At 52.6% G+C, this 17,226-nt stretch overlaps 1 protein-coding gene across 2 annotated transcripts; it reads left to right on the top strand.

Moving 5' to 3' along the window:
* Positions 1-3,851: 3,851 nt before the first annotated feature.
* On the top strand, positions 3,852-16,590 carry MFSD2A (major facilitator superfamily domain containing 2A). 2 transcript variants are annotated; one of them, XM_043461779.1, is made up of 14 exons: positions 3,852-4,105; positions 5,587-5,718; positions 7,245-7,369; positions 11,282-11,405; positions 11,513-11,591; positions 11,961-12,103; positions 12,564-12,654; positions 12,773-12,894; positions 13,101-13,184; positions 13,892-13,975; positions 14,070-14,182; positions 14,648-14,791; positions 14,882-15,058; positions 16,130-16,590. In XM_043461779.1, exons 1-14 carry the CDS (start codon positions 4,019-4,021, stop codon positions 16,191-16,193), a joined length of 1,569 nt encoding a protein of 522 aa, XP_043317714.1. In that variant the 5' UTR covers positions 3,852-4,018; the 3' UTR covers positions 16,194-16,590. The 2 variants fall into 2 exon arrangements, with proteins under 2 accessions (XP_043317714.1, XP_043317713.1); XM_043461778.1 differs by having other exon boundaries at positions 3,853-4,111.
* The last annotated feature ends 636 nt before the right edge of the window (positions 16,591-17,226 follow it).

Below are 17,226 nucleotides of genomic sequence, written 5' to 3'. Positions count from 1 at the left end.
GGCCTTTCTCTAGTTGTGGGGAGAGGGCTTCTCATTGCAGTGGCTCCTCTTGTCATGGAGCATGTGCTTGAGGGCATGTGGATTTCAGTAGTTGCAGCGTGTAGCTCAGCAGTTGTGGCACACAGGTTCAGTTGTTCCACAGCATGTGGAATCTTCCCGGATCAGGAATTGAACCTATGTCCCCTACTTTAGCAGGTGGGTTCTTAACCACTGAACCACCAGGGAATTCTGCTTAAGTTCTTACTAAAGGCCAAGCACTGTTCTATGGACCCTACTTAATGCTCATGACTACACTGTGAGATATACAGAATTATTATCCTCATTTGACAGGTGAGGAAAGTGAGGCTCAAAGAGATTTTGTAATTTGCCCAGGAGTAAACTGTATGGTCAGAAAGATCCCCTGGAGAAGGAAATGGCAACTCACTCCAGTATACTTGCCTGGAAAATCTCACAGAGGAACCCAGCAGGTTAGTCTATGGGGCTGCCAAAGAGTCCGAGAGAACTGAGTGACTGAGCTCGTACATATGCACAAACTGTATGGTAGGATAGGCTATGAAGCCAGTGATCTGTCCTTCGAATCTTTGCTCCTCTGTCTCCAAAGAAGCTCAGGGGACCCAGTCTCCTTCCCCACAGGCCCTCAGGGGAGTACACTAGGGCATGAAAAAGCCCTTCAGGCTGGGCATGGCGCACTGTGAGGGCACAGACAAGTGGAAGCAACAAGGGGAGCTCTGAAATGTATTTGCCCTTGGCTGTGAGACTAGGCTACATCTAGAAAAGGTCAAGGATGGCCACAAGGGTAGTTTCACCACTGAGTGGGGAGCTGCCTTTCTGCTCCTCAGGGAGAAGCCCTTGTTCTCATTGCTATCCTAGATGAAAAGAATGTTGCTGTGAAGGAAGGGTCCAGGTCTCTGCTCCAGGTTCCTGAGGCTAATGGAGCTGATAAGCTTGCCTTTTGCCCACGTTGAACTGGAGCCTCAGCAAAGCCCCTTGGGCTCCAGGCCTGGTGGTGAGGGGGAAAGAGGGCAGGAGTGAGAGTGGCCAAGATGGCCATGGAGGCACGTGGTCAGGACTATGTGCAGCCGGAGGACAACATTTCTAAGTGACAAATTTACAGCCAAGCACATGGTCAGAAAAAGGCGTTTGACTCTGGGCATGTAAAACTGGTCCCTGCTTTCCCTGTCTCAGCCTCAGATTCATCACCTACCCACTGATGTTGTGAGGAAATGAGATGGTATATACGTAAAGCATTTAGCCCAATGCTTGCCTAGCAATAATTGGGAGCTGTTGTATAATAGCAGGGCCCTAATATAGTCAGTGGTGAAGGGTGTCTCTAGTGGAGCATTGTGGGACTCTGTCCTGATCAACAGACTGGATGGTGTAGTTGAAGTGGAAAGGAGCAGCCTGGATCTAAAATTAGAGAGGGAGTAGGACTTCCTCCATTGGTCCAGTGGCTGGGATTCCACCTTCCAATGTAGGGGGCACAAGTTCGATTCCTGACAGGGGAACTAGGGTCCTGCATGCCACATGGTGCAGCCAAAATTAAAAACAAAACAAAATAAAACCAGAAAAATAAACCGAGATGGAGAGGAAACAGGAGGCAATAGAACCAGCACTGAAAACAAATTTCAAAAGGCTGAAATAAGCAAGAAGACACTGTCATTCTGTGAGCTTCATGAAGGGGGAGACACTATACAAAGCAGAGGGTCCGGGAGAGACCTGACTTGACCCCAGCTCCAGTGAAAAGGATCTGAATAATTTAATTGACCACAACCTGATGGGAACTAGTCATGGGAGAGAAAGACTCCGAAGCCCAGCAGTCTTAGGCTGCATTAACAATGTGTCGTGTCCAGACTGTGGGAAATAATAGGCCTATTGTTCTGGCTTGGTCAGGCCATATCTGGAATCTTACACTGCTACACTTTCAGACTGGAATCGGGCCAAGAGGGGGGACCAGCCCGGCCTCGGCTCCCAGGCATTTGTGCTAAGCACTTCCCCCCTGCATTTTCTGGTTTCATACTCAAAACAGGTAGTCACTTAATATCTCTACCTTATATATGTAGGACAGTTAACTGGATTGCCCAGGATCAACCACACAGCTAGTAAATGGATGAACCTGGGGCTTTTCTGAATGGGCTCCCCCGTGCTTATACATCAGGGAGACTGAGCAGGCATCACTGAACACATATTTAGGTTCCTACTACGAATCAGGCCCCCAGCTAGTCAGTGGGGATACAGGAGTGAAAAAGATGTGATTCTCACCTTGCGAGAGCTCATGGTTTGACTGGAGTCTAAATCACTTCTGATGCAGTGTAATCCCGTAGGGCTGAGGGTGTTAGGGCTGTGGACTCAAGCCCAGAGAAGGGCAGAGACAGAAGAGTGTCACACAGCTCATGGCACAGCCATGGGGGCCAGTCCAGGCCCTTTGCACCAATTCAGCTGCCTCACCTTGGCTCTCAGCAGTGGCCAAGATCTGTGTGCCAAGATGAGGATTTTCTAGGGCTGATGAGGAAGCTTGGTGTGGCCATCATGGGGCCACGAGACCTTATCTCTCCTCCTGGCAATAAGATTTTATGAAAGAAAAAAGGAGCCTGACACAGCAACCATAGGCACAGGACTGAGTGGCCTTTGAGCAATCACTTCACGGGTCGGTGCCATCTGGCCCCCTCCCGGCCTCTTGAGTGTCTGGGAAGCCAGGAGTGACGGTGACACAAGGGACACACGAGTGGTAAAAGACTGTTTTCTGACATCTGTCTGGCCTCCCATCTTCTCTCTTTCTTTTTCTTTTGGCCAGACCCCAAGGCTTTGCAGGATCTTAATTCTCCATCATTGACCAAGTGCCCTCAGAGTTCTAACCACTGAACCGCCAGGGAATTCCCCTCCCACCTTCTTTCAAGGAGCAGACTATTCAGCACTCTTTCAAATTTTTCCTTGACTGTTTCAACTCAGGGCTTCCTATCTCCCAGGGCTTCTTGGGGAGACAGGTTCAGCCTTCTCATTTTTGCTGAGAGGGATAGCGCGGTGCTATGAAGAGGGAAGGCTTCAAAATGGGGCAAAACCTTCTAGCCCTGGCTCTACCACTTAACAGCTGTTTCATTTCTCTGAGTTTTCCTCCCTTGAGTTGTAAAATGGAGATAATAATAGTACCACCCTCACAGGGTGGTTTAAGGGCTGAAGGAGATCGTGTGAAGCCTGGAGGAAATTCACCATAAAATGCTGCTGTTACTATCATTGTGTGCTAATGGCTGTGGTCTCGACTCCCTTCCACAAACTGGGGGCTTTCTGCCCGAGGCGACGCGTTGCCTCTGCCTGCCTCGTTACCTCGCTTTGCCTTTCTCTCCATCATGAGGGCCCCAAAGATGCCACTGTCCGTAAGAAGAAATAGTCCATCTTGGGGAAAGAGAGGGGCGTCGGTTAGGAAAGTGCCAGCTCTACATACTCCAGGTTTAGAGCAGGAGACTCGATTTGACTCCAGACGTTAAAGGGGGGCAGTGGGCTTTGGAGCCCCTACTTTTCCTGGACCTGCGGGCCCGAAGTCATGAGGTGTAGATCTGGCTCCGGGAGAACTCACTCCGGGGGTCCCTGGGCAGGTCACTTTTAGCCTTGGTCTTCAGTTTCCTCGCGCGCGTCAGGTGGGTCTCCAAGCCTTCCCCCGAGGTTGCGCGGAGCACGCGCAGCCGGATACGGGTTCCGGACTAGAGAACGTGGCTGGATGGCACCAGCTAGCTGCCGGGTGGTTTGGGCAGGCGGGAGGACCGGCGGGCTCCAGGATTGGCTGGAGGCGGGGTAGCAAAGCTCCAGGATTGGCCAGATCAGAGAGGGCTGGGCGAACCTTTAAGAGGCGCGGGGGGCGTGCAGGGGAGTGAGTGCTTCGCCCAGCCGCCTGCGGGGTTAACTAGTGTGCGGCGACCGAAGTGGCGGCGGCGGCTACAACTACAACGCGAGCCCGGGCGGAGCGGAGGCCCGCGGAGCAGAGGAGCATCCCGGCCTCCCGGTCCCCGGGCGGCGTGGCCCGCGGGTCATGGCCAAAGGAGAGGGCGCCGAGAGCGGCTCCGCCGCGGGACTTCTGCCCACCGGCATCCTCCAAGCCGGTGAACGCCCGGTCCAGGTGAAGGTGAGGTCCCCGCAACCCCAGGTGGAGGGTCTGGGATGGGGGGCCAGGATGAGATGGGGGCGTCGCGGGATAAGCCTGGTTCTGGGACACATTGGGCTAAGCCAGAAACAGAAGAACCGAGGCAGGAGAGAGTCCTGGGGGTGCCCTGGAGTCGGGGAGTGATGGAAAAGGTTTGTAGGCACCCCTTGAGTTTTCCTCCCTTTGCCCCCGCCCTTTGCCCACCCCAGCTCTGGGCATTTCTGGAGAGCAGCCTTACTGGGAGCTCCACGTGGTGCCCGGCTCTGCCTAGCAGCTTTCCGTTCCTCTGTGATCAGCCGCTAAAGTTTGCTGCCCTAGCCGGCAGGGAGACCCCAGAAATCTGGGAAACTACCTTGGTCCCCCATCTCTCATCCGCCTACTCCCCACCCCCACATCCTACGCTAGCTTCTCAACTCTGCGGAGAGGGCCGATCAAGTTCATTCATAAAACAAGAGCTCTGCTCTTAAAGGAACCGCATCCGGTAGGCTCTCTGTGAGTGGAGGTATCGGGTCGCGCTGTACACTGCGCTTTGCCTGTCTTGACTTTCGGTCCCGTTCCCAGCTCTCTGGACGTAATGAAGGACCCAGTGACATCAGGCTTCCCCAGAGAGGGATCCCAGGCAATATATCTGCCTGGGAGGTGACTGCCTTTTCGTTTTAATTTTATTAACCGATCTTTGGAAGGAGCCTGGGTAAGCAATTAATGCTGCTGCAATGTATGAGTAATCTACTTTCCCTGGGCAACCTTAACCTCCCTAGTGCCCCACCCAGAGAGTGCCCAACCCAGCACCTAGAGGCCTTCCCAGCCCCCCTATCCCCCAGTCGCCACAACAAGATCCCCTGCGCTCTGGGAGAGGGGGGCAGGGAGAGGAAGGGTAGGACATCTCCTGGGTTTGCCTGAAGGTCTGGCTGCCTCCAGGGGCCAGGGAGGCTCTGGGACAGATGGAAGGAACAGCTGTGCCTACAGCCAACTGGGCTGGGCCCTTACAGATCTCTAGAGCTCTCACCCAGTAGGCAGGTGGGTTCTACCCTCTGAACCATGGTGGGAGCCAGGCCTGGGCTTAAGGCAGCTTTTGGCAGCAAGAGGATTTTCAGGTTGTGGCAGTTGGTGCTAGGTGGGGACAGGTTCACTGCTGGAGCATACTCCCCCTTCAACTTGGAAAGAAACATGACTGAGGCCTTGGGAGGAGTCATTAAGGGATGGTACACTGGTAAGGATCTGGGGTTGGGGTGAGGTGGCTTAGGGGCTACTTCCTCAGTATGAATTTGCCTTTTCCAGATTTTTAGACACAGAGAAGACCTCTCTTTTCTTGTGAGAAGTGAGCTCTCCCTGGGTGGGAACAGGGCAAGGCAGACTTATCCTTCCTGGCTGAGTTGGTTAGAGGGATGGTCCTGGCTCTGGAAAGTTCTAGGATGGAGGCCAGTCTCATGGGTCTCTTCATTCTCTCCTCTTCCCAGAAGGAACCAAAGAAGAAAAAGCAGTTGTCCATTTGCAACAAACTTTGCTATGCAGTTGGAGGAGCCCCTTACCAGGTGACAGGATGTGCCCTGGGGTTCTTCCTACAGATCTACCTGTTGGATGTAGCTCAGGTGAGTGAACTGAACTCCCTATGGCTCCTCCATCATCCCAAAGTGGGAGAGACTATGGACTCTAGGCTAGGGTTTTTTCCCTCAACTGGGAAATGGGACTAGGCACCCCTACACTTCTGCCTCTCAGAGTCACAGTGGATTAGAAGTAAGGCTTTGGAGAGTATCCAGAAGGGGAGTCTCTCAGCCCCAGGAGTCTTAGCTGGCAAGGTCAGGCAACTCCTCCTTGCCTGGCAAGAGCAACAGAGCCTGGAGGGGTAGGCAATGGTGTGAGAGAATAAAGCCTGCTGTGATGTTCTTAGAAGAGACTGGCACACCATGTCCCCAGCTGGACTGCAGTCAGCTGGCTTGGCTCAGGGGTTGGTGGATGTTGTCAGGCCTGTGGACGAGGTGCATCCCACCTTCAGCTAAGGAGCAGAGGCATGCAAGTGGACAGAGGGGCCCTCATAGGGTACTTAGGGTGTCACAGGGCTCCTCAGCCAGCAGCCTGGCATCCTGAGAATTCACCTTGTCTGCTGCAAGAATGGGAGGCCAAACTGCCAAGACTCTCAGGGTGAACACACCAGTTTGGAAAGTGGACTTTCCAAACAAGGCATCTTAGTGGTATTCACTTACAGATGGGGATCCCTGAGCCCCAGAAAGGACAAATGACTCCCTTTAAGCAGCTAGTTTTCAAGCGACTCCCATGCCCTGGGTCCTAAGTGGAGTACAAATATGACCAACCCCCTGTCAAAATGTAAAAAGTTAGAAAAGTCAGATGAGGAAAGTCCTCTCCATCTTCCTGGAGTGATAGTAATAGCAGAGCCTTGATGAATGAAGAAGAGTCCAGAAATATTGTCTATAAGCCGAGAAGTTCTGGAGGCAGAAGTATAACTTTAATGGGTAGTGATAGTGACAGCCTACCTTCTCAACATTTTTTCTATTTAATCCTTTTTCCACATCCAAGATACAGCTCGACCCTGTAAGACGGGGATCATAACACCATTATACAGATGGGAAAACTGAGGGCCACTGTGGTGACCCAGCAAATGCTATCTCTGCTTTTATTTGCCTGCGCTGCATCTTAGTTACATTTAGTTGCAGCATGTGGGATCTTATTCCCCCTTCAGGAGTCAAACCTGGGCCCCCTGAATTGTGAGCGTAGAGTCTTAGCCACTAGGCCATAGGGAAGTCCCTCAAATGCTTGTTCTGGCATCAAGTGGTTAGGGGCTTGTGAGAGGGAGACAAGGAAATGCAGTCTGGATTCATTCTAATTGAAGAGTTTTCAAGGGCAGTGGAGGGGAGGACAGAAGGGGGCGAATCTGGGAAAGTTTCTCAGGAGACACATAGTACCACTGCTGCTGGGGAACTGTTGTTGTCATTATTCACAAGGCAAGTAGTGATGCTTGAGGCCTGGGTAGGAGCGGTACAGGGTTCTAATGGCCTGGCCGAAGTGGGGAGGGAGCCCTGCTTTTGCCCATCAGTGAGGGTTGAGGTTGCCCGTCAGATAAAGGAAGAGGGCGTCATCTTTTTCCTGTTCCTCATCCCAGGTGGATCCTTTCTCTGCTTCCATCATCCTATTCGTGGGCCGAGCTTGGGATGCCATCACAGACCCCCTGGTGGGCTTCTGCATTAGCAAATCTCCCTGGACCCGCCTGGGCCGCCTCATGCCCTGGTGAGTAGAAGATGGTCTTTCAGGTCGGTAGAAGGCGGGGCCTCTGGTGTGTCTGCTACCCCATGGTCCTTCCCTCTCGTTTGTCACAGACTGGGAGGTGAGAAGAAGGAATGGTGGCAAAAGCCTCGGCAAGGCCTCAGCTGGCCCAGTCATGGGCACTGGAACTCTTGCCAGTTCAGGCTGGTCCAGCTGTTAGACTGAGCAGATTCCCCTGTCTCAGGCCCCATTCCTCCCCAAGGTCCTGTCCCTTCCATGAAACTAGAATTCTAACCTTTCCCACTCCATCACTTCCTATAGTGGTTGAAAGGTTACACTGTGGAGCCAGCCTGCCTCAGTTTTAATACCACCTTGACCACTTACAGCTGTACCACCTTGGGCAAGACATTTAACACCTCGGCCTCAAGTTCCTTCATCTGCACAGTGGAGATAATAATTATGCCTTCCTCACTGGGTTGTGGTGAGAATTAAATTTTGTAATATATAATGTACCTGGCTTCCCTGGTGGTTCAGACGGTAAAGAATCTGCCTGCAGTGTGGGAGATGTGGGTTTGATCCCTGGGTTGGGAGGAGCCTCTGAAGAAGGGAATGGCAACCCACTCCAGTATTCTTGCCTGGGGAATTCCATGGACAGAGGAACCTGGTGAGTTACAGTTCATGGGGTTGCAAAGAGTTGAACATGACCGAGTGACTAATACATACACACAGCATATAACGTGCTTAGAACAGTGCCTGACACATTTTAAGCAATATATAACTGGGCACCACTGCAGAGTAGCTCCTGGAGGTGGGGTAAGGGTGGAAGATAAAACCGAGAATGGGAGTGCATAACCTCTGGCTTCTTGGACCCTGAGAACAACCTTTTCCTTTGATACAAAGCCTACACTCCTCAGCTTCAGACTGTGAGGCAGGGTTGGGGGAGGTGGTGCCACAGATCAGACGGCAAAGGCAGGCACAAGGGACAGGCGAACAGGCCGGAGCTCTGGTTCCCTCCAGGACATCCTGCTTGGTGGTTGGGGGGGAGGAGGACATACCCCTTTCATCTCTGGCCCATCCAGGCTCAAGTGGGCGCCTTCCTGCCCCAGGGGCGCCCATACCTGGTCTCCGGCCTTCAAGGCCTTCAAAGCTCTTCCCACAGTCCCTGCCCCCCCAACACAGCTTCCTTTCCCACGAGGCCCCCCTCCCTCCAAAATCCCGCCAGCCCCTGGCGAAGGCCCAGGTTGAGGCCTTTGATCCAGGCTTTGGGGCCAGGGGACAGGAGAGCCTGCCTTACCTGCGCAAGATGCTGGGGCTCCTAGGGAGCCTGGCCCCTGAGACTGGGCCCTTGTACCCGCCTCCCTGACAGCCGGTGGGGGCGGAGCCCTGCTGCCACATCTCCTCATGAGGCACAGCCAATGGCAGGCAGCCAGCCTGAGGCAGCAGTAACCCGGGTTACTTTCAGTCACTTTGGGTTCCTCAGCTTCCTCAGCCCGGCCGCTTGGACGGGAGTATTTTGGCGAGGGCTGCCAGAGGAGCCCTTGTTCTGGGAGGATTTGGGAGGGGAGGGGAGGGGAGGGGTGGGGTGGGGCGATGGAGGGGGAGGGGAGGAAGCCCTCCTTGTGGGAGGTAGGATCTGAGGCCATCTTGCCTGCCTGGGCAGGTGTGGCAGCCAGCTTGGTGAAGTAGCTGAGGGCCCTTCGGGCTGGTTTCTGATTTGACGCATGTCTCTGGACATGTCCTCAGCTGTCTGGGTGGGACCTCCTGGCAATATCTCTCTGAGTGGTACCCCCACCCCCGTCTGAGTGCGTGCTGAAGGCTGCCATGTAATACACATGACCCTCCTCTCCATTCATACCTGTTAGGACCTGGGATCCCTTCTCCTATCAGTGTAAGAAGAGGCTGGGCCTTCCAGGCAGGGATTCATGAGCCCTGGGACCGCCCCCGCCTCCTCCTAGGCCTCAGATCAGCCCCTGCCCTCAGTCAGCATTTAAGTCTTCCTTTTCAAACCAGGAAGACTTTGACAAACACTTTTCTGGAGTTCCCAAGGCCGTCCAGTGAGAGGCAGGCTGTCAGCATGGTCACATGGGAGAAGCAGCAGGGCTGGACTGAGGTGGGAGTCCCAGCCCAGGGCTTTTACAGCTCCCTGAAGTCTCCTGCTGGGCTCTCCTGGCGTGATAATCACAGCATTCACTGTGTCCCAAGTGCTGTTCTACGTCTTAATATTAACTACTTCAACCCAATGACGCAGAGCCAAAGTCCTTACAATGGCCTGTAGAGCCCTGGTATCCCATTTCCTCTCCAAGCTCATCTAATTCCATCTCCCATACTCCAGCCCCCTGACCTCCTTGCTACTTCCCAGACCTGCTGGAGCACATTTCCGGCCTGAGCACCCTTGCCCCGCAAGCTCTGCAAGGCCAACTCCCTCTCATCTTGGCACAGAGGTCACCTTCTCAGTGAGGGCAACTTTGTCCACTTGGCTATGGATTGTACCCCCATACTCTTAATCCCTTTCAGCCTGCTTCCTATTTTCCACAGCACTTAATTGCCATCTAATACATTATGTAGCCTTTGTGTGTGTGTGTGTGTGATAAAAGACTATTTAAAAAATTTTTAATTTACCGTTTTAGCCATTTTCAAGTGTACAATTCAGTGGCATTAAGTATGGCCACATTGTTGCACAACCATCTCCGGAACTTTTTCCAAACTGAAACTCTGTACCCGTTAAACACTAACCCTCCATTCCTTCTTCCCCTCCAGCCCCTGGCAACCAATTGTCTTCTGTTTATGAATCTGACTCATCTAAGTGAGATCATACCAGATTTGTCTTTTTGTGTCACTTCTAGGTTTATATTGTAGCATGTTTCAGAATTTCATCCCTTTTTAAGGCTGGATAGTATATATCTTATGTTTGTTTTTTATTTGCCAACTAGCATGTAAATGTCATGAGGGCAGTGACTTGTATGTTTTGTTTCCTGATACATCCCAAGTCATTAGAATAGCACTCAGCTCAGAGTTAGCACTTGAATATTTCTTGAGTAAATGTTGAAGGTGAGGTAGGTGTTCTTACTACTCTCATTTTACAGATGAGAAAATGAGTCTCAGAGCAGTTAAATAACTTGCCCAAGACTAAGTTATTAATAGTTAGTAGTAGAGCCAGAACTGGATCCCTGAATTGTGGGCCTTTCTTCTAACCACGGTTCTCCACGGCCTTGGTTCTCAGCTGCCTTTTCTTTTTTTTTTTTTTTAAAGATTTTATTTATTTTATGTTTGACAGCACGGAGCCCTGGGTGCTGCACACGGGCTTTCTCCAGTTGCAGTGAACAGGGACCTCTCTCTAGCTGCAGTTCATGGGCTTCTCATGGTGGTGGGCTTCTCTTGTTGCAGAGCACAGGCTCAGTAGTGGGGCATGGGTTTAGTTGCTCTGTGGCATGTGGGATCTTTCTGGACCATGGGATTCACATGTGGGGAGGCAGACCTTTGCCACCCCCACCCCTGCTTATAGTTATTTTGTGGGGCCCAGTCCTCCCTTGTGGCCGCTCCAGAAGGAAACCTTCCCCTGGAGTTGGCCTCCCTCGTCCTGTGTGTACACACAGTGGTGAGAACCCCAGCATTGGGGCTGCTTCTTCTCCCCGAAGTCTCAGCCTCCATTCTTATCCCCGAGCCCATAGAAAGCCCCCGTCTCTGGAGCCTTCACCCCTGGGGAGAGGCAGGCAAGCCTTGGGAGGGTCTGACCTCATGCTCCATGCTCGGGATTGTAGGCCAGAACCCTGTCTCAGTCTGGCCTTCCAGGGTTGGCCATCAGTACCTTCCCAGAGACCCCAGGGTGGGTGGATCCAGAGGGAGGAATTTCCTTCCTGTCGGGCACTCTGTGGGGCTGCCGAAGAGTCCAGGCCAGGCCCGACATCCAGCCCCCACTCAGACTCTCCCCTTCCTCAGGATCATCTTCTCCACACCCGTGGCCATCATCGCCTACTTCCTCATCTGGTTCGTGCCCGACTTCCACCAGGGCCAGACCCTGTGGTACTTGCTTTTCTACTGCCTCTTTGAAACGCTGGTCACGGTGAGTGTGGGCAGGGAAGGAAGTCCCTGGGGCCTCCGGGGTTGGTGCTCAAAGCCACATCTGTCTGTCCATCGTCTGACTGGCCGAGGGCCTCTCTTCCATGCCAGTGTTTCCACGTTCCCTACTCAGCTCTCACCATGTTCATCAGCACGGAGCAGAGTGAGCGTGATTCTGCCACTGCCTATCGTAAGTTTCCCCAGCCCACTGATCCCACCCACCAGGGACCCAGGGTCCCCCACTCCTTGACCCTCCTACCATGTTTCTTCCCTTATGGGCTCAGCTCTCTGCTCTTGGGAGTAGGTGTGAAACCATACTAAAAATTAACTGATTGCTCTCTTGAGATCAGAGAGGTACAAGGACCAGGCAGTGGTCACACAGCAACGCCACAAGTTTAAGCCAAGATGCCATCTACCCTACCACCCTATAACCATTCCATCTGGAGCTGTTTCCATCACCTGGGGCTAGAGCTTCTGGGGCTTCTATCCATCTGACCTTCCTCCCTGGGGGCCCACAAGCCATGCGGCCCTTCCAAAGGACTTCTTTTTTTCTGCTCAGGGATGACCGTGGAGGTATTAGGTACAGTGCTGGGCACAGCAATCCAGGGGCAGATCGTGGGCCAAGCAGATTCGCCTTGTATCCCAGATGCCAATGCTTCTACAGTCAATCGCACACAGAGCTCCACCTCGATCAAAGAAACGGTGAGTCCTTGGCAGGGCAGGGATGGGGGAAGATGAGGAATGATGGGGTGGTTTGCAGTTATCCTCAGAATAGTAATAATGGCTAGGGTTGGTAATTTGTTGGGCATTTGTTACATGCAGTTTTAATATGGCCACTTTGCAGATAAGGAAACTGATGCACTGAGAGGCTAAATAATTTGTCCAGTGTAATATAGCTAGTGAGTTGCAGAAACTAGGTTTGGGGAGATTTGAACTACGGGCTTTCAGACTCCACATCCTGGCCTTCTTAGCCTTTTGTTCATCTGGACTTGTTCCAGCCTTGGGAAGCAGCAGTAGGCCCAGGCTAACTTTCCCATTTTACAGATGGAGACAGAGAGGCCCCCAGAGAAGGGACTAATCCAAGGTCATTGAGTAGGGCTGCTGGGAGCTGGGATGAAATCAGACTGACTGTGTCTCTATGTGATCTTTACCTGCTTTATAGCAAAATGCATACCTGCTGGCGGCAGGAGTCATTGCCTCTATCTATGTCATCTGTGCTGTCATCCTGACCCTGGGCGTGCGGGAACAGAGAGGTGAGGGGTCCCAGGGAGGGGTGCAGGCCCCATCATGGGGCAGTTTTTGTCCCTCTGCCTGGGCCTCAGACTCTGGGAGGGGCCTCTGCTCCTGCTCACTGTCCCCTCTGGCTCCCAGAATCCTACGAGACTCAGCAGACCAAGCAGATGCCCTTCTTTCGGGGCCTCCGGCTGGTCATGAGCCATGGGCCGTACATCAAGCTTATTGCCGGCTTCCTCTTCACCTCCTTGGCTTTCATGGTGAGTGTGGCTCTGATATGCTCAGCCTGATGGGGGAGTGCAATAGAGGATGGGATAGGCCTTAGAATGTGACAGGGCCTGAGGGACAGGTGGAATGGGAGTGGGGTGAGCAGAGGTCCCCCAAACATGCGAAGAGTCTTCGAGGCTCAGCTCCAGCATCATCTGTTTCTTTGTCCTCCTTCCTGCTACGCCATCCTGGCCACCAGCTGGTGGAGGGGAACTTCGCCTTGTTTTGTACCTACACCTTGGGCTTTCGGAACGAATTCCAGAATCTGCTCCTGGCAATCATGGTGCGTGTGGGGCCCCAAGGGTGGCTGAAGTGGCTTAGGCTGTGAGATGATTCTTTGGATAGCCAGAGGATGTTTCCCAGACTGGCCCAAGGTCATGAGGGATGAGGGAGGCTTCTCAGAACATTTGGATCTGACCTACAGTTGCTTAGGTAGGACTATGAAAAAAAGTTTGGGTACATATATCAAATCTTTATTGGGACTTCCCTGGTGGTCCAGTGGCTAAGACTCCATGTTCCCAATGCACATGCTGCCACTGAAGATCCTGTAACTAAGAGTTTGCATGCTGCAACTATGGGGGGAAAAAAAAAGATCCCACATGCTGCAACTAAGACCTGGCACAGACAAATATTTTTAAATTATCTTTATATCGTACACCTTGAACTAGTAACTAGTACAATGTTCTTATCAATTATATCTCAGTAACACTGGGGAAAAAAGAAAGGATTGGGGTTAGATGTTCAAGTAGGAAGCATAGCGAAAGCAAAGACGTGGAGGCCAGAACTCAGAGTTCTGTGCTTAGAGGGCAGCAGATAAGATCAGGACTTTGTCCCAGCCCCTTGAAGAGCCATCAGCTGCCACGGAGCAATCCAGGAGATGGCATCTGACTGCTCCTGGTCAGGGCTAGCAGCACCTTTGGAATCCTGGGGAGGGCAAGAGGGATTCCAGGGCTCTAACCCACTTCCTTCACCCCCTTTGCCCCTCCACAGTTCTCAGCCACAGTCACCATCCCCATCTGGCAATGGTTCCTAACCCGGTTTGGCAAAAAGACAGCTGTGTACGTTGGAATCTCGGTGAGCGGGGCTGAAGGGGTAGGGCCTCGGCTGACCTGGGGGTTACTGCCGGGAGCGTCCCAGCTGACTCACCCTCCTACACCCGCTCTCCTAGTCAGCAGTGCCATTTCTCATTTTGGTGGCCCTCATGGAGAGTAACCTGATTGTCACATACGTGGTGGCTGTGGCAGCCGGCATCAGTGTAGCAGCTGCCTTCTTACTACCGTGGTAAGTATGTGTGTGTATGTATATATATAGGTCCACCTTGTATGTTCCCCAGCTTCCCAGCTCCCCGGTTCTGAAACTCCTTAGGGAGAAACCGTGGAGGAAAGAAGCTTCCTTTTCTGCGGGCCATTCTGCAGGTCCAGGTTGGGAGCGGGGCAGGTCCTCCCAGTACAACTGTACGGATTGTGAACTGCTTGAGCACACCTAGTCAGGGTGGGAAATGGGGTTTCAAACCCTGCACTTTACTTACCCAGTTGAGCAACTACATGTGGGGCTACTTCACCTGAGAGGAAGAGGCCTTCTTTTTTGTGTCACGTGAAGTTGCCATCTCCTCATTGAATGGTGTGTGTGTACTATAGAACCGCCAGCTCCCAGAGGAGTGCTCTTATTGACCTGGACCACACGGGCTAGCGGAGGCCTGGGGTAGCTGGGTGGGAGTGTGCTCACGGCTGCCACCACTGTGTGCAGGTCCATGCTGCCCGACGTCATTGATGACTTCCACTTGAAGCAGCCCCACATCCACGGGACCGAGCCCATCTTCTTCTCCTTCTACGTCTTCTTCACCAAGTTTGCCTCTGGCGTCTCTCTGGGCATCTCCACGCTCAGTCTGGAGTGAGTGGGGTGGGGGTCTGGGTAGTGCTGGGCAGGGGCAGGCCCCAGGTGCCACCTCCTCACCACTCCCCTAACCACTGGGCCCCACAGCTTCACCGGGTACCAGACCCGTGGCTGCTCCCAGCCGGCACGTGTCAAGTTCACGCTGAAGATGCTGGTGACCATGGCTCCCATAGTCCTCATCCTCATAGGCCTGCTGCTCTTCAAGCTCTACCCCATTGACGAGGAGAAGAGGCGGCAGAACAAGAAGGCCCTGCAGGCTCTGAGGTGAGGCGGCAAGGGATGGTTGGTGGACAAAAGGGCATCATCCAGTCTAAGCCCTTGAAAAGCGCCTCCTGGAGCGGCCAAGCTCAGATCTGCCTCCCACACATCTTCCCCTCCACCGCTCCTCCTCTGCCCTTCCCCTCTGCCAGTTCATCACAATGGCAGTTGACGTATCTTTTTGTGTGTGTGACTATTTTATTTTTTAAAAATATTTATTTATTTGGCTGCATTGAGTCTTAGTTGCAGCACATAGAATCTTTGTTGTGGCATGCAGGCCTCTCTAGTTGCAGTATGCGGGCTTAGTTGCCCCTCTGTATATCGGATCTTAGTTCCTCAACCAGGGATCGAATTGATGGGTCTCCAGATGCCAGGAAGGGAGCTAAAGACTACATTCCCTTGCATTGGAGGGTGGATTCTTAACCACTGGACCCCTGGGGAAGTCTAGTTAATGTTTCTCGAGCCCTTTGCTGTCTGCTTATGCTGAGTGGTTTTACATTTATTCATTCAACAAGTATGTATATGGGAAGCCTACTTGCCAGGCCTTGGTCTAGTGAATGATACAAACAAAAATCCCTGTCACCTAAGAGGTCTACATTTTAGAGAGTGTACTCATGATCTCCTGTAGTCATCTTAATAGCCTTGGGCGTCAGAGATTCCTGTGATTCACGCTCTGCAGATGAAGAAACTGAGGCTTAACCAGGAAGGGTGACAAGTGATAAAGGGCAGACCTGGGGGTTGAGCCCCTGTATTCTAACTCCAGAGCCCACACTCTTCACAGCTCTCCTGGCATGCAGGACCTCAGTGTGAAGACCGTAGGGCAGGGTGGAGTAAGTTACGCCTGCTCATCAACCCGCCCAGGCCAGGGTGTAGTACTGGAGCTTGGGGTGCCTTGAGGGCAGCAGGAACAGTGAACAAACCTACCAGCAGTTTCTGGGCTGAATGGGAGTGAACAAACACTGTCCTGTGACTTAGACTAACCTGGCAGTCAGCTAAGCCTGCAGAGCCAAGATCCCTCGGGGAACAAGCAGGTGAGTAAGGATGCTTCCTCTAACCTGTCTCCTCTGGTTCTTGCAGGGAAGAGGCCAGCAGCTCGGGCTGCTCTGACACAGACTCTACAGAACTGGCCAGCATCCTCTAGTGCCTACTGGATGTCCCAAAGCTACTATATACAGGGCCTGGGTCACCAGGCCGAACAAAGACTCGAGGCCCGCTTGCCTGCTCCCTGCATAGCTGGTCTCCAGATGCCAGGAAGGGAGCTAAAGACTTCATAGTAAGCAACCCAGGACACCTCCTGTGCCTATCATGGGGCGGGCATCAGTCACCGGCCTCCCTGTGACCACCCTGGGGGCCAAGCCCCGGGACTGCTACTGTGAATATGCCAAGGACTGATCGGGCCTAGCCTGGAACACTAATGTAGAAACGTTGTATACAGAGACTAATTAATAACTTAATGACCATGTACATAGCAGTCTGTATGTATGTATATGTCTGTGATCTATTAATGTTATTAATTTTCATAAAAGCTGGAAAACTGAGCTGCCTGTTTCTGCCTTTGTTCTGAGCAACTCACTGAGCCCTTCCGTTCCAGGATGCAGAGAGTGAGAGGGAGCATTCAGCCAGAATGTGTGTGGAGGTGTAACAACAGCATTGGCTAACATTTACTAAATACCTGTCTGTACCAGGCCCAGGTGTGGAAGTTTTCCTCTCACCTTGATGGCATTCTCACCTAATCCTGGAAACCATCTTGCTGGGTCAGGACTGTCCCCATTTTATTTAATTAGTATTTTTAAATTTGGGGGCTATGTGGCATGTGGGATCTTAGTTCCCCAACCAGGGTTAGAATCCATGCGCTCTGCAGTGGGAGCACAGTCTTAACTACTGGACCACCAGGGAAGCCCCCTGTCCCCATTTTACAGATGAGGAAACTGAGCCCCAGTATGCGAGAAACTTGGCTAAACCCACACAGCCAAGAGAGATCTAACTGGAATAACATCCCAGGTGTGTGAGACTCCAGTATCTTAGCCACTACCCAGTGTACCCTGAGTCTGAGAACAACCAGTTTGCTCTGCTCAGGCCTGTGTCTTCTGCTGCCCGCCCTGTGCATGCCTGAGCAAGCGGGGCTGGCTGTGCTGGGGCAGATTCTGTGATTAGGACCCTGGGGGCCCAAGAGA

The sequence above is a fragment of the Cervus canadensis genome, chromosome 2 (assembly GCF_019320065.1).
Source record: "Cervus canadensis isolate Bull #8, Minnesota chromosome 2, ASM1932006v1, whole genome shotgun sequence".
Classification (NCBI taxonomy): Eukaryota; Metazoa; Chordata; class Mammalia; order Artiodactyla; family Cervidae; genus Cervus; species Cervus canadensis.
This window is presented reverse-complemented; position numbering and strand designations above follow the sequence as displayed.

What these genes read in the sequence shown, in the direction of transcription:
- MFSD2A (XM_043461778.1), top strand. Translation starts at nt 4,019, where the DNA reads ATGGCCAAAGGAGAGGGCGCCGAGAGCGGCTCCGCCGCGGGACTTCTG. An exon ending in AACGCCCGGTCCAGGTGAAG is followed by an intron (nt 4,112 to 5,586) that starts GTGAGGTCCCCG and finishes TCCTCTTCCCAG; the next exon opens with AAGGAACCAAAGAAGAAAAA. An exon ending in ATCTGCTCCTGGCAATCATG is followed by an intron (nt 13,185 to 13,891) that starts GTGCGTGTGGGG and finishes GCCCCTCCACAG; the next exon opens with TTCTCAGCCACAGTCACCAT.